We start from the raw sequence: 26,953 nt of genomic DNA, 5'->3' as shown, positions 1-26,953 counted from the left end.
GTAGGGCGTAATCGTCCTTTACATAGACTAATGAGGCAACACTTGTCAGGAAACAGGAAAACGGATTGGCGATGTTGTGTATTTACCAGCGGTACACAACGGTTCGTAAATCTACGTCGTCCGAAGGTTCAGCGCTTGTTTACATCATCATGATTCCATGTCTAAATAATGCTGATCATTACCGGTGCCATTAACATCGCTTGGCATAGTTGAAATATTTTAAAGGTCACTACTATCGTCAATAAAAAGTCGCAAGAAGGGCACAATGATGAACTGTTGGTAGATACAGCCAGCCGGCTAGTGCTTTACCACGGGGAATAGGCATCGTCACGTGTCACTCACGTTCACAAGAGTCACTTGACGTCATAGTCCATTGACATATATCTTGTTTAACGACCCCCTGTGGTGATGGGGGATATCTGATAAGGGGGACGGACCAGGGGGGTGGATGCGCCATCGAATGGGGGACAGTCAAGGCTGTGTTCTTTCTCCGATAATCAGCTTCAGCTATGAGGGATAAGGGCTGATGGAGCTTGGTGAATCCTCGTCCATCTATAACCACTGATTGAGTCGTTTGACATAGTGTCAGAATACACAGACACATATATATGTCAAGTGAAACTAGTTCGTAGCACAGTTAGAGGTCTGGAATTTGACAACGACCTTCAAATAATTCAAAAAATGCAGTAATTACGGATGGTGGTATTAACACAGCCGAGTAGAATAAATGAAGATAACGACAGCCAGTGAATCAGACAGTCGAGGCTGACATTATCGACGTTGTGTTTGCTTCTGTTCAGTTTTGTTATGTTTGTGTGAAGGTCAAGGTCAATCTCCCAATTCAAACAATAACGGTCGCTTGTTGTGAACAAATACAACAATCTAAAGCCACTGTAAACTTCAATGAAACGCTAAACTTTCAAAAAACGTTACAATAACATTTAAATCGAGATGTCGAAGGAAAGTCACAGATTTCCCGTTATCTTTTTTTTAGAAATGCTGTAAACATTATGTTTTTGTTATATACACAAAAGGATTTCAAAAGATTTGGACAAAATGATTATTGCTAACTATTTTTCACAGTTTGAATTCAATTTGAAATAAACATCACCATCTTTTTCCTTCGTTCATCACTTTGTACATTTCATCAAACACTATCACGGCCAAACCTGTCACCTTGACCTTCCAAAATTGATTACATAATCCATAAAGCTGATGAACTTCAATTTATGTTTTTCAGAACGTACATTAGATGCAACAACCTTATTCATAAAAGTTTTCGTACTGGACATGCACAAATATCCCAATTTGTGAATTAAAACGTTGTTTGTTGTTGTTGTTTTCTTTTAAAAGCACGAAATACAGTTGAATTTGCTTTTGAAAAAATAAAGTTCAATGACTTTTCAAATGCCATAATCTCGACAATCAAAGTAATTATATTTTCCCGACCGAACTTATCGAACTCTTGATGATCGTTTCCAACTATGGATAAGCTGGAACATGGATATAGTTTCCACAGAACTCTTTGTGAACAAATTCTCAGTTTACTTTTTGTGTCCGATTGTTATGTTTGTTAATACGATGCTATTATTATGATTTGACTATGTCCAGGCAGAATCCTGCATTTTCCGAATTCATTCTAAAATCATATATATCACATATCACATAATATGTTATGTAGTAGATATCGCGTACAGCTGCAGCTATTTCCCAGCAATATAAGGGCAGCATGTAAACAATTGTGCCATACAATCTGGACCGAACCAAACCAGTGATTGATATCATGAGCATCGTTCCAAGTCTCAGAGTTTTATAACAACAAAGTCAGCGAGCCTGACCACCCGATCCCGTTAGCTTCCTCCAGCAAGCATAGGTTAATGAAGACCAATTCTAAAACCAAAATGTCTTTACGGGTCCGCAAATACAAAACTCCTCGTAAATGCACATTTGTTTCACTACATGGTGGTAGCCTAGTGGTTAAAGCGTTGGCTCCACACGACGACCCGGGTTCGATTCCCAACATGGATACAATGTGTGAAGTCCATTTCTGGTGTCCCCCGCCGTGATATTTCTGGAATATTGCTAAAAGAGGCGTGAAACCACACTCACTCACTCTTCACTCCATGGACAATACCTAACGTATGAAATACTAAGTAGTATAAAAAGTTATTGTATATTTTCTTGGGTGAGATGTAGCGGCATACTGTAGTGCTTCCCATGAACAATGTGATGATTATCAACAATACTAAATATAATTTAAAAATGAAATGTCTATTTAATTATGAAGTGGGGCGTTTCAACTACAATTCAGCTTCCGTAATGATCAATAGTCTATTGTACACAGCCGGTGGCTTTGTGAAGAAGCTCAAACTTGTTCATTTCCCGTTACATCAAAGAAACATGCTTTACTTCCACAGAGCCGGCAGATGAAAGGGTCAGAAATCCATGTGAAACCTGCCATTCGTTTTATCGATGTTGCGATATGTTTTATAAGAAATACTTTCAAAGCCTAAAGATATTGTTTCATTGCATGTTCCGTCTTATCACAGCATGTCTGGAAACACTGAAGACCTTTAACAAAGCCAGGATCTTGTAGCCGCGTCACGTCGTGAATTATACATGCCGGGTAATATACACGCGTCATTATTTTTCAGAGATGTTTTGTTGCAACTTGCATTTTCAAAGATGTACTACCATGTGGATCATTGAATCTCGGTTGATATCGCCAAACACACAAAGGTTTTAAGTTGTGAATCTTCAGTTGTCCTTGTCTCATACAGATTTGCTTACAGGAACTGTAGGCAACTGCAAATGATTTACTAACCATTCCGAGACATTTTCATTGATTTTGCTCAGACAAAAGTAGCTGTGGATGTTTTCATGTCATTGCCCAATTATCATCCAATAACTACTGTCAACGAACAGAATTGAGGTCAGGGTTTGTCAACGTTCCTCAAACTGTGTAGGGGCGGTGGGGTAGCCTAGTGGTTAAAGCGTTGGGTCGTCACGCCGAAGACCCGGGTTCGAGTCCCCACATGGGTACAATGTGTGAAGCCCATTTCTGGTGTCCGCCGCCGTGATGTTGCTGGAATATTGCTAAAAGCGGTGTAAAACCAAACCAGTCAGTCAAACTGTGTACTTGTGATGGAGGCGAAAAGGCTGCAGGTAGTCGAGTAATTCGAATGAGTAGAATTACTCTTAGTATTTGAATGATTCAAACAATAGGGTAAACCATCACTCACTCACTCATTCATGAACCCACGCACTCACTCGCTCACCCACGAACCCACTCACTCACTCAACAGAGGCGAACAGGTACGCGCATCTTTATAAATAAGAACACCTGGTGTCATCACGTATACAATGTAATATATACACGGATGCTCCTGACATAGTCGGACCCATACAATCGTCTCTGCTTGTTAGCACAGATGTTATCAAAATGACTATTGTATATTCAAGCATATAATATGCAGTCAGTGACAAATTTAGATTCGTTTAAATAACACAGCGGATATCCTCAACTCAACTGGTGTGAGATCCGTAAGATAATGCAATGAAAAGACCTACCCACGTGCACTTAACTTTCTTTAAAAGCGACCGGTTGACATTTTTTTGTAACACAGTGTACTTGGTTTTAACATAAAATAGATAGAAGCAAACATGCAAAGTCATTGTAATTGTGTTGTTGATACGGAAGAGTGCTTCAGGGCAAACATATACTTATCTAGCGAGGCGATCGTCAACAAGTACGTGTTAATATAGTGGAAATTGTTTCCTGATCAAGGTAATGATTTCAAGGTGAGTGACTTCCTAGTTGTCATATCATGCTGTTTGTTAACTGCACTGGTGGCCGAACAAAGAGAATTTGTAAAGTCGACCAAAGCATTTCACGAATCCTGAGAACTCTTTCCAAAACATTCATACATCAGAGGCAGAAATATCTTCACAGAAATTTTCCATTTGGACCCGTACAATATGTTCCCATATTTGTAAGCAGTTATTTGTTTTGCCTGTGTTTTATGACGACTGCCACCGTTGGGATAGAGCACAGTGACCTCTTAGCGAGCACCTGGTGTCATCACTTTTTGACAGCGTTTCAGAAACACATCCTCAAGACACCGTCGGTATCGTACAAATCGACAGAAAGTTCCTATGAATGTGGAAATGGTTTTGTAGCTTTAATCACATCAAGAACTAATCCGTAATAACAACATTTGTATATGATTAAGGATAGGTTTGATTGGCTATGGACGATTTAATCAGGGAAACACTAATCCCTAATGGCGGAAGACAAGGTGATGGTATTTGTCCTTTTGCTTTAAGGTCAACATGACATTTATTTATTTACTTCCCTAAAAGTAAAGTCAGTACAGTAACACAACACACAGCACATTCTTATAAAGTTTATAGATACATATATTACCATTCTACTCTTTAAAAAAAGGAACCTATAATGATATAGTACACATCTAATGTGATTGCTTTCAGTAATGTCACTAATAGACTTCTATTTGCAGGCAACATTACCACCCTCTCAGAAACGTCGTTAAAGTAGGGTGTTTCTACTCGACGCATAGTAACAACGATTAATAGGTATGTAGCAACAGATTTGATAACTCGGCAATGACATTAAATAGAAACGACAAACAAGGAATCCGTATCAACTAGTGATGATACAATGTTTTCCCTTACAACGGTGGCACCCGTAACATCAACATGAGTTAAATATTGGATAGATTTACTGAGGATTTACCTTGGATGTTGTGACCAATAAAAGTGCTTGAGCAAGCGCTAATGACGCCTTTTTGAAATCTTAGAAAGATAATGCTTGGCTGTGTCAAAAGTTGTGGAATCCATACCTGGAGTCGAGATGCTAGGATAGTGCTCGACAGGAAAGGACAGCTGATCACTGGAAAGCTTTTTTTCCATATATTTCTTTACACGGCACGGAAACCTCGATTTTTTTATACAAGTGTACCAATTTTATTATGTTTGCTATCATTAGCAGGAAAATTAGCCATGTTCTGCGATATACAAGGACTATTCAAGCAGTCCTGGAAATGTCTATTAATGCTACCAACATATCGGTAGTCCTATACAGTGAGCATTGATGCATATATACGCAACAATCAAGAGCCCAAGGCGACGGCCAGTCGGTCGGATGACGTCCTGCGACCTTGACCTGATTATCGAGGGAGAAAGTAAATCCTGGTTTACCACGGTTCTACAACGCTGCTTGGTTTGAGGCCTTGTCATTCAGACCCCATCACTCATTCAGGACGCTGTGTGGAGACTATTGACGGCTCACACAGCTGATGTCTGACATATACAGCTGCATCGCTGACATTGACGTGGACGTTAACATTAGTTACAGATTCTCCCGCTGTGCGTCTGTATCAGACGCCTACACTCAGCATCTTTGAACTGTTATATACAACGGCCAATCTGGAACTTGATGATATCGACATTGGCATACATGCTTCCTTTCAGGTCACAGTTAGATTCTATTTGAAGTCTAGCTTCAGTGGAACATGCCATAAGGTTCTCAATCCAATCATCTATCATTACAACAGTCTACCTTCAGATAGGTTGGAGCTAATGGTCATGGCAAGGATGACGTACATCAGACGTCCTTGACGTATGGCTTGTGCATCGCAAACTCTATATTCTCGTTATCAGCCAGGGTTGCTATCGGTGAACATATGTGCCTAACTGATATAATTTGTAAACCCTGAAGATATTAATTATCAGTCCTTAGAATAATCTTGGACCAAAAAACAACGGACTACTCATATTGCTAGTCATTCCTTGTGATCATTGTTCCAACTACACCTTCTCATATTGGGCCTGTGAGATCGGAGCTGGTGATCTGGTCAATAAATATCACCCTGTTGTATTTGACAAGTCGGTAATCAACCATCCAGTTGATTTACACCTGTTGGTGGAACGTTCAACCTAACGCTGGTGGTGTTACGGGAGTGCAGGTGGAACAAGCATCACACCTGGTGCATATGTTGTCGTAGCCGAATGTAACAGTGTGAAGCCAAGCCTCAACTTGGTCACATCCTAATATTGACGCCCGGGCCAACTGCTAACACAGAAACATCCTCGCTACTACCGTTTCCTCTAACAACTGTCAACACTGACGGTGGGCCATCCACTTCCCAGCCACAACACCGTGAGAAGACGTGCACGACCCCGCGCATTCATACCTCTCCTCAAGGATTGCACAGGTAAGACAAACTTTAACCTGTGTTTTGTCAAAGGCTGCGTGTGGTTAAAGCTGTATGGAAAGGATTTAGGAACTTTCATCCAAACCTAACTGTAGTCGTTGTCATAACTGTATCGTTTCAAACAAAATTATCTCACTCTTTGTTGGAATTGCTTTCTTTTCGTTGTTACATTTGAACGTTTGAGTTTATATTTCTTAACTATGTAAACGCTGCAGTCGTGATATATCGCCTTGCGTGGTAATACGTCAGTGCCACCTGTTAAACAGTTGTGAAACTATTAGCTCTGTATACATTACAGGGTCTGAAGAAAGACTTAAGACGGGGAACATAGTTACTCTGTTTGCTTTTTATTACATACACTAACATCAATGTCTGTGTTTTACAATGGCGCTTTGTTCAGTGTAATCAGTTCGGTATTTTATAGCCGTCGTGAAGCTCAACTCAGTTCAGGTTTCCTGCTGTAACCTATACATCTGCCCTGAGTGGGGGTGTGTTTGAACATCTTGAAGTCATTAAGATACAGTGGGTTTCGTGTAGCTGTAACACACGAGCTAAGACAATGACCGTGGCCATTACACAACTCAGATACTCACAGATGTGTATATATGTTGCTAACGTCATCTTGGAAATCTCAGTTCATCTTCAACACTGATTATATCAACTTAAGGTCGAAAATTGGATTTGTTTTCTTTTTTGGCGGAACAGCTATAAAATTAATTATTTTCAAAGTGGATTCTGTCTTGTTTGTAAACATTCAATCATTCAATTTTATCAACAAATAACTATAATCATTTACCCTAACACAAACAGTATATGTCCTACATCTGTCGTTAATTATTGAAGGCAAGGTGATGGTATTTGCCCTATTGTTTTCATATAAAGTGACACTTTCTCGTTACTCCCCTATATCAAAACTAATACACATACATGTACATGTAGTGACACAAAAAGTTGTCTTCCAACACACATCTTCCTGTTTACAACTGATAACTTAATGCATGAGGTCACAAAATGAAAACAACGAAAGTCGCTGATTGCAAGTCTTACGTTATCACACCATACGTTATCAGCGTAATTAGCGCCGTTCACATTCCGCTGTATCATCACCAAGTGGTAATTGTCTAGTCACATTCTTCTAGGGGCGGTGGGGTAGCCTAGTGGTTAAAGCATTCGCTCGTCACGCCGAAGACCCGGGTTCGAATCTCCACATGGCTACAATGTGTGAAGCCCATTTCTGGTGTCCCCCGCCGTGATGTTGCTGGAATATTGCTAAAAGCGGCGTAAAACTAAACTCACTCACTCACCTTAGTCAGTCAGTCACATTCTTCCAAACTGTGGCTTAATTTATAACTATACATCGTTATTTTACAAAGTAAATAGTATAAACGTACATGTTCCCCCAAGATGCATTTGTTAGTGATTTTTAATGCATGGCTACTTGTTCTTATGATTACTGTATTTGGCTATGAATAATTTGATGCCAATGACAACTTGTTATAAGGTGACTGAGGTCGTAATTATTGATGGTTATCACAGAACAAAGACTGAGGTTGTGAGCTGTAGGACAGCACTTCCGCTCACCTCTTCCTGTGTTGTGAACAAACACTTCCTGGCTCACGCCCAGGTTTACAAAGTGCTTATTAAGAATGACAGAATTTAACAGGAATCAGTCATGTTACAGTTTGTGCCCAAATACAGTTAAAAACATTAACAATTATGATTTAAAGTCAGCCCTACACAAAACAATAACAGGAAATATTTAAAAAGAAAAACGATAAATTTCATATCATGTTATTATAGAGCACATAAACCATTGTAGATTTACACACATAACTTTATGTTAATAACATAAATTTAATCAAGATTGGAAACTTGGTTGAGCGGATTAAAGAGGTTTCCTGGCATTCTTAAGTCACCGTCACATTCCAATCCAAAATGCTACCTGAATTGAACAAACAACAGTGTAACTGTCGCTGAAACAAATTCAAACTGTGAATATGCTGCATGCTACCGTTCTTTAGAGGACGGTCTCGCTTTAAGACAGGTTGCAAGTATCGTATTCATTGTGACACAGAAACGATGACCATGGTTAGAGGTAAAGATTTGAGGCAGAACCTTTGAAATATTGTCACCGAATGCCTCCACATATGACACGATTTAACCTAAAATATCTTCCCCAACTATGGTTAATCCGTGGCCCTCCTCAACAACAACCCGGGAAGGCCAACGGACTTTCCGACAGCCTTGGAGGGGATTTACTCCGCCTCGTTCCAGCATCTGTGTGCCACATTCCCCCCATCAAGTTCCGCGTTGGGGGAAGAGGCAATGGTCAACACCGCCATGTTTGAACAATCTGAGACTAGTTTGCTCCCCGTGATGTCACGCAGCTGATCACGTCTCTCCGGACAGGGACGTCGTAGTCACTGCTATCATCGTACAAGGTTGAGGATGTCGCGATATCTGGACCATGACGTAGTCGTGTCGATGTCGTCGCTGGTGGCGCTGGTCGGCGTACATGACATGCTTGCGGTGAGCTGGCGGTGACTCACTGGGAACATGACACTATGAAGAACCCACGACTCTTGTCACGGGCCCTGACAAGTCTCTATTGTCTCCATCTGACCTGACTGGGTGCTGTCTTACACCAGATCGCTGACTCAGCACCAGCAGCTCATTGCTTTCTACATCTGGAGCACGCGTGACATACAGATGATCACAAACCACCTTCCACAGGACTTTCAACCTAGTTGGTGCCCGTGATATTCAGCAACCCATGTTTGTTGTAAGAGGCGACTAACGGGATCGGATGGTCAGGCTCGCTGACGTGGTTGACACATGTCATCGGTTCCCAATTCCGTAGATCGATGTCAATGTTGTTGATCACTGGATTGTCTGGTCCAGACTCGATTATTTACAGACCGCCGCCATATAGCTGAAATATTGCTGAGTGCGGCGTAAAACTAAACTCACTCACACACTCACTAGTTGGTGCCCGAACACGAGATGTAGATGAACAGTGAATCTGATGTAATGGGTACTTGTATTACTGAACATGTATGGTGGTTGGATGGTGAGCATGGTGGCCGGATTGGCAGACAAACGGATGGGTGACTGGGTTATTGGGCTGGCTCGAATGACGGGTATGTAGGTACAAGCGTGCCAATAGTCAGTAGTGGATATGGATGGCAGATACATAGAAATGTTACATAGGTAGAGTGGTAGAAATGTAGAAAAGGTTGATGGTAGAGTGTGGATATGGATGATAGACATGTAGAAATGGTTGATAGCTAGAGTCGTGGATATGGATTATAGACATGTAGAAATGGTTGATAGGTAGAGTCGTGGATATGGATGGTAGATATGTAGAAATGTTACATAGGTAGAGTGGTGGATATGGATGGTAGATGTGTAGAAGTGGTAGATAGGTAGAGTGGTGGATATCGATGGTAGATATGTAGAAATGATAGATAGTTAGAGTGGTGGATATGGATGGTAGATATGTAGAAATATTAGATAGGTAGAGCGGTGAAATATGGATGGTAGATATGTAGAAATGTTAGCTAGGTAGAGTTGTGGATATGGATGATAGATATGTAGAAACGTTAGCTAGGTAGAGTTGTGGATATGGATGGTAGATATATATAAATGTTAGCTAGGTAGAGTTGTGGATATGGATGATAGATAGGTAGAAATGGTTAATGGGAGAGTGGTGGATATGGATGATAGATATGTAAAAATGGTAGATAGGTAGAGCGTCGGTCATGAACGGTGTGTATGTACAAATGGATGGTAGTTAGAGTGTTGGAAAGGAAAGGTGTTGAATATAGATGATTGATGGGTAGTGTTGGTAGATATATATGGTAGACAAGCTGATTGATAAGGATGGTATATGAGGGTATTATAGGATCTGATTGTAGATATAGGTAAGCGTAAGGTGATTATTGTGGATGGTATATATGTAAAGATAGCGAATAGATATTGATGGAAGGTAGTTTGGGAAAGAAGTAAGAAGAAGGTAGACAATAGGGAGAGATGTCTGTTACAAATAAAAGCTACAAAACCATTTCTACAATCCTTAAAATATACCATTGTTTAGCGTACGATCCGACTGTATCACGAGAATGTGTTTGGTAATCGCTATCAAATAATAATAAAACCATGTGTCCGCAAAAAGAATAGTGCCTCCTTCTACCTGATGGCATCCATCACAAACACACGCCAAGGCACCTCAAATGTTCATCTCAACAAAACCGGCATCAGAGCAAACGGGGTGTTTGTCCCACAATTCATCAAAAGATGGACAGAGGAGTGAAACGTCCTCAACCACACATAACGTCGTCGACTGTGAAGCTGGGAGATATATACAACACCTGTCATCGCGTCCATTAATTACCACGATTCATAAACAAATATGCTACCTGTGAATGGCTAGTCACGTGTACCTACAGGAGAGCACCTGGGGCAGTTAGTGGGTGCGTGAACGAACTTCATGGAGAGTGCAGCAGCTTTGAGGAGGGGAATGAATGAAAAGTGAGGAAGTTATCATAACAGATTATTTAGTTTACGGGATGGGACAAGATGGCTTCAGGGGACTAAGCAGGTCTTATTTATACACTATGATAAATAATATGGTAGGTTAATTTGGTGCGTTTATAGGGCAAAATCATGTTTATGATACTGAATGATAAAATTACTATGCTATTCATGTTAACTTGAAGGGCTTAGGTTCGAATCCCGGGTGGGACGCAACACAAAAATTTAGCAGAATCTGTCTTACTAAAATGGAATCCTAAATATAACATATATTTGGTGAAGAAATTAATACATATTAAAAGTATTTAGAATTTCTTTAGCTAAGTTCACATATGGAGGGGAGATGTTCTCTAACAATCTTGTAACAGACCTCTAACGTCGACCATTACTGACCCAGAAACTCGCTACTGCTCAAACATATACAATGACCTTGCAATTACCACGGCCCACTTTTGGAGAGTAGCCATGCATGTATAAGTGGACTCCACACACTGACCCAACATGGAGCAATAAGCGGGGTTTAGTTACAGAACCCTGTAGTACGCCTGCTTTGTGTCAGGGGAGATTAACCCCCGTTTGTGGATGACATATGTAGTGTGTATGTCAATGTAACAGATAGAGTTGAGTTGAGTTGAGTTTTAGGTCGCATCGGCATTATTTCAGCCATATAGAGACGAGACCAGGTTTGCATACATACACATTTTAAGTAACAGATAGAAAATATATCTGTAACAGATAGAAAATATATCTGTAACAGATAGAAAATATATCTGTAGCAGATAAAAAATATATCTGTAACAGATAAAAAATATATTATTTGTAAAACTGTATATGACCAAGTCAGTATTATATTTTTGATCATACAGAACATATCAACCAGTATTAATGAGTGAGTGAGTATGGTTTTACGCCTTCTTAGCAATATCCCAGCATTATCAAAGCGGGGGAAATCAGAAGCGGGCGCCACAGTATTTAAGAACCAACAAGAAAACTCCGTAAAAGTATTATGTGTTTAACCCACTTTTATGATTAAAACATATGAAAGAGGTAAGCAATGTATTCTAATATATCTATGAAGTCTAACATTATCTAAAGTAAACATATTCAGATAAAGCATTGTCCATTGCATCTGATGATAGTCAACATGGCAATCTGTAGCAATTTATACAAAGGCATCAACAAGCGCGGATAAGCTGTAAAGATAAAGATAAATGAAGAAATGCAATGAAGTGTGTTCTGTCCGTACATGTAGGTCACGTCCGTATATTCAAGGCGACGTTGTTATTGTTACATCGACTTCGTGACAAGCTTTGACGTATCACGGATCGTGCTTCATATCAATTATAACATCTGAAGGTTATCAAGTGTACAGGCCTAGGCTCTACGCTGACCTGCTTTGTGCTTTCTTATGGACGTGTGAATGTATATAGAATTGTTAGAAGTTAGAATTATGTTTTGACAGAATACAGACGCGAAGTCATATGGAACTTGACGTTATATTTTATAAGCATATATCATATCTTCATACGTAAGTAGGTATCTTATCTTACTATACTATTTTTACACCGAGAGAAGAAAAGGTACGTTCAAATGAGTGAGTAAGTTTAGTTAGTTTTACGCCGCAGTCAGCAATATTCCAGCTATATGGCGGCGGTCGGTAAATGATCGAGTCTTGACCAGACAATAAAGTGATCAACAGCATGAGCATCGATCTGCGCAATTGGGAACCGAGGACGTGTCAGCCAAGTCAGCGAGCCTGACCACCTAATCAAATGAAATTAATAAAAAATTATTTAATGATTTTTAAAACAAAAAAATCTAAAAAATGTGTCAGCCTAGACAAGAACCGTGAATAACAGCAACAGATTCTCATCGAAATCGAAACTTGTATCTATAAATGTACAATCGACTAACAATACTAATCTTTCATATGAGAATCGATTGCATGGGAAATTATATCTTTAACTATATACACCTATTTGAAATGACTGAGCAGCCATTATAGAATATGCACACAATGTACAAAAATGAAATGATTTAATCAAAACAAAATAATCATATATTTAACAATACAATCCATACATCTAGTCTAACCAGGTGGGCAGTGTAGATCCTCCCTCGGCTCCCTTAAGTCAATGTTTATTTCAAGTTTTAATTCAACTCGGTTTTACATTAAGTGGCACTCAGCATAAAATCACCAGAGCCCTTATCGTAAGTAAGAAACCTAGTTTCCTACTCAGCGTTTTAAGAAGTAAGACTGGGTAAATATTGTCTTTACGTTTACGCCAAGGAGGAAGGGAAGACCCCCAGGAGTGTATACCTAATGACGTCACAGATAGCCGTGTTTGACCAATGAGGCACAAGCAGAGGTATGTCGTTTGGAGGGAGGACAAATAAAAGGGGGACTTGACATGTCAACAAATATCAAGAAACCTCAGACATTTAAAGAGAATCGGATTCCTTGTTCGTTGTGACGTCAATAAAGTTCAAAGGTCATAAAATGTGGATTGCCAAGCTGAATGGAAATCTCTCTGCACACATACAAATTGTCAAATTTCCCCTTCAAATGACTGTGTTTCCTTTCGAAACAGTTATAGACCGTCGATATGTAGACTGAAATGTGGCTGCTATATTTCGCTGTAAAGAAATATATTTTTTAAATGATCGTTGTCTTTGTGGTAGATATTGTCTGCTAGATGCATTATGCTGGTCCGTTCACGATGACGTCAATGGTAAACATAGGTCCTGTTGAAGGCACGTTTTTCTCATCACAAACCAGCACCAAGATTTTTTCCCTCTCACCGAGAAGCCGATCCTGATTAAAAAAAACAACCGTTTCCAATTCGATGCGTTGTCTGAGAAATGGATTTTAACTTGATCAAGTTATTTCGATTTACACAAAAACGTAGTCAAGTAGGCCCTTGCGGCTGAGATCTCCGACGTCTTATCTGCAGTGTATTCTTGGACGTGTCGATTTGAACAATTGTCCCTTGATGTGGGGATCGGAATGTGTGGAATTCGTGATGCATTTTCCACAAACCCCTCGCCCCAGATCTGCAGATGTGCTTAACATTATTTACGTGTCTTGTAGATAATAACATATTACCTAAACCCAAACGCAAACGTAAACATCATTTGTACCTTTAGAATTGTATGTTCCCTCGCATTGTAGCACGCTAGACTGTGTACTTACGTGGAACTATGTCTCGCGTAATGTTTATCAAAATAAATCTTCATCAGCGTATAATACAAGTATGTCGACGCTCTGACAACCTGACTTATTTTTGGACAAATATAGAATTAAACAGACTAAAATGATCTGATGTAGATGTCGAAGGCAACAGTGTTATAAGCGTAAGAATAATATAACCAACACGTTGATGGTGAGAAATTGTTTCACATTCTTCATATTATTAAGGAGCGAGAGAACTCATTCATGGACATCTATCCATGCCTTTAATCAGGGAGGTTCATTTCTGTACACATCTGATGACGTCAATCGAAATAATTGGCATCTTAAAAGATTGGTTTCTATGGATACAGTAAACAAACTATATACCCGATATGTGGGACCGTGTTCTTATATCCGAGCAGAGCAGGTACCTTCAGAGCTAATTAGTTATAGATTAGATGAAATTAGTGAAACAAATGTTCCAGTCCAATCAATCAAACGTGACTCACATGGTATGAATGCACTCCCCGTCAGTGTTGATATCATTCCGTACTCAATGTTTATTTCACTTATACTTTCATGTCCTACATGTGGGCGCTGTCGTTCTCATTTTACACATTTTTTATTTTTTCAGTTTTTAAATAGTTTCAAACTACGAATTTATCACAGGTTAAATATTTGGGTAAGTTTCGCGTCTAAATTTGTTATCAAATGGTTTTACAGTGGAGACCTGTTAATATGGACACTAAAGACTGCAAAGATTTGACTCATATGACTAAAATAACGGTTTTCATACCGCTGCGGTTGAACTGTATTGAAAGACGCCAGCAACACAATTGATTTCTGTCCCCAAAATGGTTGTTTACGGAAATGAAGTCTGATTGTGAAATATTTGTTTCCGAATTAATGGCCATTACTTGTAGAGCCCTTTACAAAGGTTGTATATCTAATAACATGTACAATTAATTATCACGTGAACAGCACCCAATAAGCATGACATTATCGTTAGAATATCCCCTTCGTGGTATGATCAATACGCCTCTAAATAGCCATTGCGTCAATACAGTCAATCAGGTCGTATTTCTAACGACCATTAGTGATTCCCTTATAAAACTATATTGATCATAAACATGCATAACAATGAAGTGGTCCACAGTATGTGATAAATTTGTGAAATGATTTGAGTGATATTATTTCTTTTATTATGAACCTTTCTTACTAGTGTATTTCTTATTGAGTTAATGTTTTAATGTGTCCATCTTCGTAAACAGAGACATTTTCTTTTCTTCTTCTTCTTTTTGTTTTGTTTTTGTTGTTGTTTTCGGGTGAGGTTCGTCGTGGTTTGCTTTGATCTCCACTTTACTGCTTAAGGAAATGCTCAAGTAAAGTAACCAAAAAAAGTACATAGCTGTGACTTTAATGAATACACCGTGCCTACATCTTACATTCTGAAACATCAACATTATCGGAGGCAGATCAAGGTAATTTATGGGTTCGGGATGGGAGGCAGCGTGGAGGAAATCCTCGACAGAGTAATTGAATTCACATGAGTGTTAAATCCATGACGTCAAAGCTGTTTGTTGTAACACCTCCCCACGAAAGTTATTGATTTCATCTCAGGGAAGCAGATGATAGACATTACTTCATGTATTCCATCTCATCCACACCTGGTCCTCCCTGTAGGTGTGTCCACGGATGACGCAGGTTCCATGTGATATTCCATGTCTCTTAAATGTCTCCAAAAACTGGTTTATTTAAGTCGCCATATGAGTGTTTTTCAAAACTGATTGTTTTATCGACATTGTGAAACATACAACAGTATGGAAAACAGCTTCTTCTTTATGCGTAAAACGACATTTCGGTGTAGTTTTTTTACACCGTTTTCAAGCTGAAAGCGTGACGGACCCGTGTTCTAGATGCAAAAAGATTATTTCTGAATCTTGTATATACTCCAACAGTTATTAGAAAAGTATTTCTACCAGTGTTTTCTTACTTTTATACAGTCCCTTGTTGAATGTTCTGGTCGAGTCAAGTGAGGTTGGGTAATCTTGTGGTTTATGTGATTGATAGTCACGTCGAATATTGTTGGAATACTTCTAAAAGCGGCATACTCCCTATGTGCCGTAAAACAGCATTCAATCAGTCACTTAGGTTTTGTTGGTGTAAGTTGGGCTCCTGGTTGCGCTCAAACTGTATCCATGGACAGCCGTCTTGACTTCATTGTCAAAGCTAACCACATTAAATTCGGTATCATTAAATACAGTTGTGGTCTTATTTACTTACTCCGTCGACAGTTTGTAGATTGTTTGTTCCTTAAACACTGAAACTTCCGATTAAGACAAATAATCATAGGCGGATCCAGAGGGGTGCAAGGGGGTGCACCACTTTGTCCTGAAAGTTTATGACCATTGAAACTATCGTTAAAACGGGTGAAAATGAACTGTGCACACACACCCACCCTTTCTCAAAATGCTGTATCCGCCCCTGAAAATAACAGTTATGCATTTGTACAGATACTGTTACAACGTACTGAACGTCATGTAATTAGATGAAAAATGCACTGTATCACACGTGACGTTATATTAAATAGGTCATCGATACCACGAATCAATAAACAGATGACTTGGCCATTACAAGCCCAACAACACATCTGTATGTGAAGAAGTGCGCCGTGTATTGCGCATACGATCATACAGATAACACCAGTTTATTGCAAAGCACCTACTCCATGTGGCGGCGTTTTGCCCGCCAGCTGTCAACTATTAAGGAAATCTTCGTATACGATGACGTTGACGGGACAGGGTGAGGCTGCAGAAGTCGTACTTTCTACCGTATTTGATATTTTAATAGAATTTCCTAAGGCTTAATTCCCTAAATATATCATACATGCTTTACGTACGAGGTTTGAACATCCAATGGCTGATTTGTCTTAATACCCGGATGTGGAAGTATGTATGTATCGAGGTTTCTCCTTACGTTGACACGTTAACACTTCAGGGAATAGTAAGGTGAATTAATCTTTTTTTTCTACTTTTACCACATACGTATTTCCGTCATACCAAGTTCTCAGTTTTACATTTTGTCCTGTATATAACTATTCTACATGTGTTTTTATTAATACAAATTGTGTGTGCAATTTACCACTTAATGGTCACATAGTTCAACAATAGTCGTTTCACCAGTTATACGCCCGTATCATTGTAAGGTTACATTTAATATTTTACATCATATGCTTAAGGTATTTCAATTACTTTAAATAAATAACGTTACCATTTTGAAAACATATATTATAACTCGTGTACAATTTTCAAATATTTATCGAGTGGGGATTTGGGGTTCCCAGTAACGTATACTGGTCTTAAGAGGAGACTAAGTGGATCGGGTGGTCAGGCTAGATGCTTATAATATCAATCACTGGATTGCCTGGTCCAAGCTTCCTGTACATTTTCAGGAGTATTGTTGCGTGCGGCGTTAAGCGATAACAAACGTAAACAAACATGGAATAAGTGTCGTCCCCGTTTTGACATTACTACTGCTCTTTCAAACCCCTTCACGGTGCAGGTACAAAGGACACCCGCCCTTACCGTAGAAGGAGTGAGCTGGTGACTCCAGCTGTCCACCCTTACAATGGTAGCTCGCCCGCATTTCTCTCACATTCACATATATATACGCAGACAATGTTAAACCCTCGTGTATATTTAACACCGGGCAAGCCCTGGCAGCATTGTGGGTGGGAGGACACCAGATATTGCTTCTCACATTGTATCCACGTAGGGAATCGATTCCTGGTCTAACGAGTGAACGCTCTAACCCACATGACTACACCACTGCACCCGGGGAGAATAGTGTCACTTATACGCCAGGCTCGGGTAACAGTACTACGTCAACATGACGTGTCGCTATTCTTATATCAGAAAACACATTGTCAACGATTAGCTTTCAAAACTACTGTTGCTTGTTTTGAGTGAGTGAGTGAGTTTAGTTTTAAGCCGCTTTTAGCAATATTCCAGCAATATCACAGCGGGGACACCATAAATGAGCTCCACAAATTGTACCCATGGGGGAAATCGAACCCGGTGCTTGTTGTGAACGCTACACGTATGTAAAAGGTTGACATCAAAGTAATATTTCTTCCGGAAAAAAATGATTTTGTAATTCATGTTTCACGATTTCATCTGTGGGGTCTCCGGTTACTAAGCAACCCATTATATTTGTTAAAATTTAAAGCTATTTTCATTAACAAACCCGTAAAAAACATCATGTCACGGACGTTCTGAGAGACTTTGGGTGAATCACCGCTGAGGTACTGTGTAGTAGGGTGCACGTGACTATTGAGGGCGAAACAACTATTGCTAATAGCGATAGTCTATTGGAACATACTATTGCGATAGCGATGGTCTATTGGAACATACTATTGAGATAGCGATAGTCTATTGGAACATACTATTGCGATAGCGATGGTCTATTGAACATACTATTGCGATAGCGATAGTCTATTGGAACATACTATTGCGATAGCGATGGTCTATTGGAACATACTATTGCGATAGCGATGGTCTATTGGAACATACTATTGCGATAGCGATACTCTATTGGAACATACTATTGCGATAGCGATTGGAACATACTATTGCGATAGCGATAGTCTATTGGAACATACTATTGCGATAGCGATGGTCTATTGGAACATACTATTGCGATAGCGATATTGGTCCGATATTGGAACATACTATTGCGATAGCGATGGTCTATTGGAACATACTATTGCGATAGCGATGGTCTATTGGAACATACTATTGCGATAGCGATGGTCTATTGGAACATACTATTGCGATAGCGATGGTCTATTGGAACATACTATTGCGATAGCGATGGTCTATTGGAACATACTATTGCGATAGCGATAGTCTATTGGAACATACTATTGCGATAGCGATGGGAACATACTATTGCGATAGCGATGGTCTATTGTTTATTGGAACATACTATTGCGATAGCGATGGTCTATTGGAACATACTATTGCGATAGCGATAGTCTATTGGAACATACTATTGCGATAGCGATAGTTTATTGGAACATACTATTGCGATAGCGATAGTCTATTGGAACATACTATTGCGATAGAGATAGTTTATTGCGACCAACTCATGCAATACTATTGCAATAGTTTCTCTCTCCTTGAATTGTTTCATTTGAAGTCATTCCCCAAACGAATGTATAGTTCATATGAAATAAAACATAAACTCAATGAAGCTGCAAGTCTGCACCTAACATCCTGTATTTTGCGCTGCGCATTTATCAATTACTAAACTATCGATAGTCACACATACTATCGATGAATCAATGGTTTTTAGTTTCTACGATCCATTAATTGTTATCGGAGACTCAACAATTGCAATCCATCGATAGTTCAAAGCATCGATACAGCCCTACTGTGTAGTATACACGTAGTGAGGGAGAGGGAACGTGGGAGGGCCTCGCCTGTCTTTAACTACCATTCACACTGTCGTCCCGAGCCTTTCTTACATACCCTGCTAAATACCCTGGCATATATGTCTGTTTGTGTCATTGTAACGATGAAAACCACCATTCACCTCTGTACTAGGGAGTGTTGTTGTTGCCAGGTCGACACGGATCTGTATTGAGGGAACATAACTTACGAGTAGCCATTAATCACAGTGTACATAATACAATTTGTTAGTAGGTTCATTCACGTTGTTTGTTGTACTATAAACAGGTACGAGTACCAGGGTGCACCGAACAGTCCCTTTAAAGACCATATCCCACGGACTTTCTACAACTGTGTCAGTAAACTGAGGTCGCTACCCCGCTCTTGGAACGCGGGGTTCGTGAGTGTATCCAGGGGGTATTCGTGGGTGTATCCAGGGTGTGCTCGTTGCTCAGGAGTGTGTTACTGAAATAAAATCGAAATAGTACTCAACATTTTTTTTAAAAAAAGAACAGATGTCCGTAAAAACTCCTTTTTATTTCTTATCAATTTCAAACCGGCCCTTTTCTCAATGTTTATAGGATCAGTGTTTCAGGGTTAGCTCTAATAAGCAATGATAATTATTACGATGGTTTGGCTGATTTAGGGGTGTTGTTGATAGATGTGGGTGGCTAAGAGGGACATCAAAAATTTAATTTGCATCTTCCTTGCCCGAAACGCATATTTTTATTTATATACGTGTCGTATAGGTGACGAGTTTCACCATCCAAACAACCTTATTTGTGAATTATGTTCAGATAAACACGTTCGTTTAAAATCTCATCAACTCGTGGTTTTCACCAGCTGATATTTGCTGGACGTCAGAATTCCTCCAGATACATATCTCACCGCAAAGTTCATATTTTTCGGTTCACTAGACAATCGGTTTAAAATATCCCATAATTTAGTATATTGGTATTTGAAGCTGATAACATCGGGGCCCGAAACAGGTAAGCGGTGTGGCGTGAAGCTTGTCTCCGGCCCTGACTGGCTCGCGCTGTATATACGACGGCTTTGTGTGATAGCATTTGTAGCAAGCGCTGTCCGCTCTGTTTGCTTGCATCCTAACTCCCGTCAGAGCGTGTCCCGGAGCGACACCTATCAAACGACCAGACTGCTGTAACTGTCAGGAACAGCTCCTTGCTCCTCACGACTGACGGCCTCAATTAAATCTCTTACAGGACCAGAGAGGCGCGCGCCGGGAGTGACGTCACAAGCTCTAGCCTAGTTAACGGAAAACATCGTGGTGCAACCAGAATCCTTCTTCCGACCGAGGACTTGCGAGGTAGGTTTGTTTGCCTTTCTCACTACCGTAGGTAACTGACAGTGAGTTTCGTACTATGTACAACAATTTTGCCTACAAATCAAACCTTTTAGATTTTTATTTCAATTATATTATTTCAGTTATGCATATATGCCTGTTGATGTTCATTGATTGAAATATTGTTGTACAAACTGAAGTATGACTCTGATTTCGATTGCATGATGTTTCATAATACAACAATGTTAAGGAATGCCGATATAGTCAATGTGTTAAAAGGTTATTTGAATTGGCCATCATGTTTTCATAATATTTTGAATATTTATTGATTGGATTCATTTATGATTTACAGTTTAGTTTGTACAATTTAATCTAATCAACCACATAATGATTTCTTTTACAAACTGTTGTGTAGGTTTATGTATGTAATGACAAAATTAATACGTTACTTGTAAGGCACTTAATGTACGGCGAAATGTGTTGTATAGTTGCCATAATCCCCTAAAGTAAACTCTACAAAAAGCAGGCATTAATCTTGACTAAATGATAAATAAACATGCGACATACCACAGATTTTGAGATTACTCTATGATAATCTTATTAATAGAGGGATTAGTCGACTTAGTGAAGCCTAGACCGTGACGAAGAGTTCGACACATGTGACGAGCGACATTCGTAACTTGTAAGAACTAGACAATCTCTTCCGACTGATTATGCTTTGACTGACATGTGATTATCGAAGATTAATCAGACTTGGCTAACATACCTAAGTTACATTCCCTGTAGAAGTCTAGTGAAGCGGTTGACTTAGGTACAATTACAACTAGGTCGGAAGTCAAGTAGATGTATGTTTTGGGCCGTTTACTTGACGAGGTGAAATTGGACACGCCTGCCGCACGCGGACGTCGGAGAAAGCAGTGCTGCTGACGTCATGTCCTTTGTATGCTTTGTGTTAAAGCTGACGTGTGTGTCGTTTTACTTTCATTTCCCGAAACGAATTATTACACGCACTACGTGTGTCTTTTTCCGACTCGTGATGAGGTTGTCAAACGGAAATGTCTTCCTGGTTTAATCAGGCAAAAACTGAACGTTAATCAATTGCAGGAAGTGCAAATACCATCTACGGCATGCTTGAAGGAATTGCTTTGTAGAAACCAGCAGGAATGTTTGCAAACCTATAGAGCTCTATACAACTGTTGATTTAACCATAGCCTGACAGCACACAGTCCTGCCTGATAAGTTTTAGAAGAAACCGGGATTATAATCTGGATATATGCAAAATAAATAATCATATGTTTTGAATTATTACTTTGATTCATATTGTATGCTATGGAGGCAAAGTAAATAAAACATGTCCACCTGCGTCACAGCTGTGAAATATCATTGCATCATAACGTTGCGTGTCTCGAAGGACATATCGTTCAATAAAATAGAGTGGGTGTGATGTCTTAATCGAAGACTCTCGGCAGATGTCGTTAAAACGATAACATTTGTACCGTTAATTTTGTGTTAACATCCAAACTGTGGCCAGATCGACAGTGGGGAGATAGATCTTGCCGTGACTCCTTGTTTTCCTGATTTAGATATTGACAGGTGCTCTTCATTTCTATATGATATGTGTCGATATGTTCTATTATCGTCCCCGGATACATCTGCAGCAAGCACATAAAAGATACCAATCGTAAGAAAAGCACAAAACTCCCACGCATTAGTTGAAACAGCTTGACTGCGTGCATGTGCCTTTCAATGAAATGTGTCAGGATATGCAAGTAAGCTTAGCCTCTTTGGCAGTTACCCAAGTCTGCAGTTCATTTACGAAAATGACACGTGTTGATGATGTGGAACAGAGGTTCTCTCTCGAAACATACAAATATGTCTTATTGGGCTCCGTATTGTTAAAACCGAATTAGTTTGAAGATACTTATCATGGTGCGCCTCTATCTGATTACATGTGAAAGATGTCTGATTACATGTGAAAGATGTCTGATTACATGTGAAAGATGTCTGATTACATGTGAAAGATGTCTGATTACATGTGAAAGATGTCTGATTACATGTGAAAGATGTCTGATTACATGTGAAAGATGTCTGATTACATGTGAAAGATGCGATCACACGACTCCCGGGGGACGTTGAACTCAGTTTATTAAACTCCAGCTAATTATGCATGTGACTGTATGAATATGTAACACGATAACGGGAGGCAGATTTATCTTCCAATGTAACTGAGGCGACGTGACTGAGTGCTCTGGTGTCACTCTCGTTTCAGTACGTGACTTGAAGAAATAAGAATCAGCTCGAACTCCTTAAAACATGACTTGATGTATTACATCTAGGTCTGTGTCACTATAGTGTCTGTAATACCTTTGTTAAGTATTAACTAATTATAGCAATAACATAATCCAACTAATACGTTAATAACAATCACATCAAAAACAAATATGATTTATACGTAAACTAAAATACTAGTATATATTCTGATAATCACCATCAGCATGATAAAAGTTTCTAATTTTCTGTGAAAATATACTTTTATATTGTATATTTTTCAAATACTAGATCGCAAACAGGTGCTGAATATATTAAGCAGTAAAAGGCCCTTGTAATACATTACAGGCAAATTAAAGAGTTTAAAATTAGTTATGGCATCAAGAATATCGTTTTAATGCAACCAGTAACTTCACATCCGATGTATATTAGTCTTTTATAGATCCCTTCATGTAAAATTCCGTCTGATGCAAGTACTGACGTGTCCTAAAACCAGAGCACCTTGTCAGCCGCCATGGTTTAACTTCGGTTCACGACTACTTCAGTCTAGACATGTCAACTCTCTGACTAAACACCCCATCCTCTCTTTCAGATTTCATCAGCCGTCCACGATGTTGATGTCAAGTGTTTTTTGGATGATGCTGTCTTACCCTTTCACCGTCGTGATGACTTTCCTCAGCACTGTCGTCCTCACCGCAGTCGTCTACGTGAAGTCGCTCTTCAGACCCAAAGAATCAATTCCTAGACTGTACTTCCGGGACTCCGCCATGGCGCAACACATCATTGCCAAATGCACGTCACTTCGCCGACCAATGAGACTTCCGGTCTGGCTACAGAATGCGCATGTGCAGACACTTTGTGGCTTCTTTTTAAAACTTGTCAGAACTCAGTTCCGTAGGGAATATGTGCAGCTTGAAGATGACGGAGTTGTCGCCCTTGACTGGACAGCGACGTCACGGTATATGGGCAACGCTACACCTATCATCATCCTAGTGCCAGACCTCAACGGCGACGCTTCTAGTATGGCACAGTACTGCAACGTCTTTACCTCCAGAGGCTACCGCGCCGTCATCTTCAACCGTCGTGGTCATGGCGGGTCCTTCTTGACCAGTGCTGGACTCAAAGCCTACGGGTGCTGTTCGGATCTCCGCTGTGCCATACAATCTCTCCGTCACCGCTTTCCTGGATCCTCAATTGCCGGACTCGGGGCTGGAGCGGGCGCAGATCTTCTCATGTCCTACTTAGGGGAATTCGGATCTTCATCCCTTCTGTGCTCAGTCACGTGCATTTCACCAACATATGATTCCGAGGATGTGTACATGAACAAAATACCTAAACTATACGAAATGACATATCTAATGCATTTGAAAAAGATTCTGGGACGCTATTCTGAGAGTTTTTCTAAAGTTGTCGATGTGGATGCGGCACTCCGTGCGTGGAGCTTCAAGGACTATGATTCCCACGTGTACAGCAAGCTCGCCGGATATCCGGGGCTGGAAGAATACTGGGAAGAAAACTCGCCCATGCGAGATGTGGACGAGATTTCAGTTCCTGTTTTGTGTATTAACAGCATGGATGATCCCATCAGTGTTAAAGAAAATATTCCTTATGACTTGTTCAAATCTTCTCTCAATTTCTTCCTGGTCACAATGGAGAGAGGTGGACACTGTGGCTTCTACGAGAAAGCCACAGGGTCAGCATGGACAGTTAACCCGGCTCTGGACTTCATTGAATCCGTGTTCAGTTTCCCTTCAGCTATTCCGTCGAAGCAACGAATTGTTGGAGAAAGAGCATGGAATAGATGAATTACCTCCCTTGTCGCTGACGCAGCGTGATCTAGTCACGTGACACGACTCTTCCCGAGTCTTGTCGCAGCCGTTGAGCTCGAAATGGCTTCTGAGGAAGTGCTGACGAAGCCATGTTTGAAAGAACCGCAAACACCAAAGAAAGACCGTGAAATGCTCAGACATGGTTGAAGGCAGAGGAGTCAGAGATGGTGAAGGAGTTACCTACAGGACTGTTATCTGTTACACTCCAGCTGACGACGTTGTCAGTGACGTCATGAAGGTGATGACGTAAACTACAGAGGAACATTTGCTTGATCTGCTCGATGACATGGCTCCAATGGCCAGAACACACACCTTTGTATTTCGTTTCATGGGGTTAAATAGGAGAAAGTATTACAAAGTGTGTCTCAAATGACCAAAAGTTTCATCATATTTCGCGACATCGATGCCATCAAGAAAATTTGTTGATTTGAGATATAAATTGCAGTAACGCTTGGTTGCACCGAGATGATTGCTTTTACCACGCTACTATCCAGGCACAACGCTATAGTGGCCGTCTACGGTCTTGCAAGTACAGAATCACAGCAAGGAATTTGAACAAGGTCAATAAACAACTACAAATTACAACCGTTGACCTTCAGTGGATAGGTGTAATGTCAGGTCTGAGTGAGGAATGTTATTAGCCTAAAAGGCATTGTATTGAATAACAGCACCCATTTGACGATATAGCAGCTGTAGGCTTGCTTTTGGGTCGTCTGAAGAGAAACGAACAGGCCCTTGTTAGTGCTGAATTAGTCGCCTCCGACTGTAAATGATTTCAGAAAAGAAAATTCCATCAGATCTTATAGAATGTATCGGGGAATACGAAGGTATATATCAATCTCCGGGTCATGGTAACCATGGCAACATTTTACAACGTGTTCATGCTTAGATGATGCTTTGTAAACTGGTTTCGTGAAGTTACAAAGCAACTGTGCGGTATACTGTGACCCCGGTGCTCAAGGTGGCCTGTCTGAGGGGTATACACAGTCAGGCTGGCCCTGGTTACATGCGGTTACATTTTGTTACATTTATGTAAGTGATCTTATGATGTAACGTTCGCTGTTACTGCCGCAATGCTGACATTCCTGTGAACATGTTTATTTGTCTGTTATGTAAATATCTATAATAAATTATTATATTACATAATTTTATAATAAAAATGAATTGGATTATAAAGCTGGTTTGTGTTTATATATTGGTGATGTCTGTAAGGATTACCATGGTGCACACGTATACACTGTGTCTCTTGGCAGTAAGGTACCGTATGTATCACCACGTGCCTGTGTGTCTCTTGGCGGTAAGGTACCGTATGTATCACCACGTGCCTTTGTGTCTCTTGACGGTAAGGTACCGTTTGTATCACCACGTGCCTGTGTGTCTCTTGGTGGTAAGATACCGTATGTATCACCACGTGCCTTTGTGTCTCTTGACGGTAAGGTACCGTTTGTGTCACCACGTGCCTGTGTGTCTCTTGACGGTAAGGTACCGTTTGTATCACCACGTGCCTGTGTGTCTCTTGACGGTAAGGTACCGTTTGTATCACCACGTGCCTGTGTGTCTTTTGGCGGTAAGGTACCGTATGTATCACCACGTGCCTTTGTGTCTCTTGACGGTAAGGTACCGTTTGTATCACCACGTGCCTGTGTGTATTTGACTGTATAGTACCTCATGTATCACCACGTGCCCGTGTGTCTCTTGCCGGTAAGATACCGTATGTATCACCACGTGCCTGTGTGTATCTTGACGGTAAGGTACCGTTTGTATCACCACGTGCCTGTGTGTATCTTGACGGTAAGGTACAATATGTATCACCACGTGCCTGTGTGTTTCTTGGCGGTAAGATACCGTATGTATCACCACGTGCTTGTGTGTATCTTGGCGGTGAGATACCGTATGTATCACCACGTGCCTGTGTGTATCTTGGCGGTAAGGTACAATATGTATCACCACGTGCCTGTGTGTTTCTTGGCGGTAAGATACCGTATGTATCACCACGTGCTTGTGTGTATCTTGGCGGTGAGATACCGTATGTATCACCACGTGCCTGTGTGTATTGTGACGGTAAGGTACGGTATGTATCACCACGTGCCTGTGTGCCTCTTGGCGGTAAGATACGGTATGTATCACCACGTGCCTGTGTGTATCTTGACGGTAAGGTAACGTAT

The 26,953-nt window shown here is 40.3% G+C and overlaps 1 protein-coding gene across 2 annotated transcripts; it reads left to right on the top strand.

Moving 5' to 3' along the window:
- The first annotated feature begins 3,708 nt into the window (after nt 1–3,708).
- LOC124253148 (protein ABHD15-like) lies at nt 3,709–25,964 on the top strand. Of its 2 annotated transcripts, XM_046686866.1 has the most exons (4): nt 3,709–4,170; nt 4,521–6,236; nt 20,612–20,715; nt 23,552–25,964. In XM_046686866.1, the coding sequence occupies exon 4, from the start codon at nt 23,571–23,573 to the stop codon at nt 24,762–24,764; it is 1,194 nt and encodes a 397-aa protein (XP_046542822.1). In that variant the 5' UTR covers nt 3,709–4,170; nt 4,521–6,236; nt 20,612–20,715; nt 23,552–23,570; the 3' UTR covers nt 24,765–25,964. The 2 variants fall into 2 exon arrangements, with proteins under 2 accessions (XP_046542822.1, XP_046542823.1); XM_046686867.1 differs by lacking the exons at nt 3,709–4,170; nt 4,521–6,236 and having other exon boundaries at nt 20,218–20,715.
- Nucleotides 25,965–26,953: the final 989 nt, after the last annotated feature.

The sequence above is a fragment of the Haliotis rubra genome, unplaced genomic scaffold (genome assembly GCF_003918875.1).
Source record: "Haliotis rubra isolate DU_JTF1 unplaced genomic scaffold, ASM391887v1 Scf532, whole genome shotgun sequence".
NCBI classification, from domain to species: Eukaryota; Metazoa; Mollusca; class Gastropoda; order Lepetellida; family Haliotidae; genus Haliotis; species Haliotis rubra.
The sequence above is the reverse complement of the archived record's forward strand: the minus strand, read 5'-3'. Positions and strand labels throughout refer to the sequence as shown.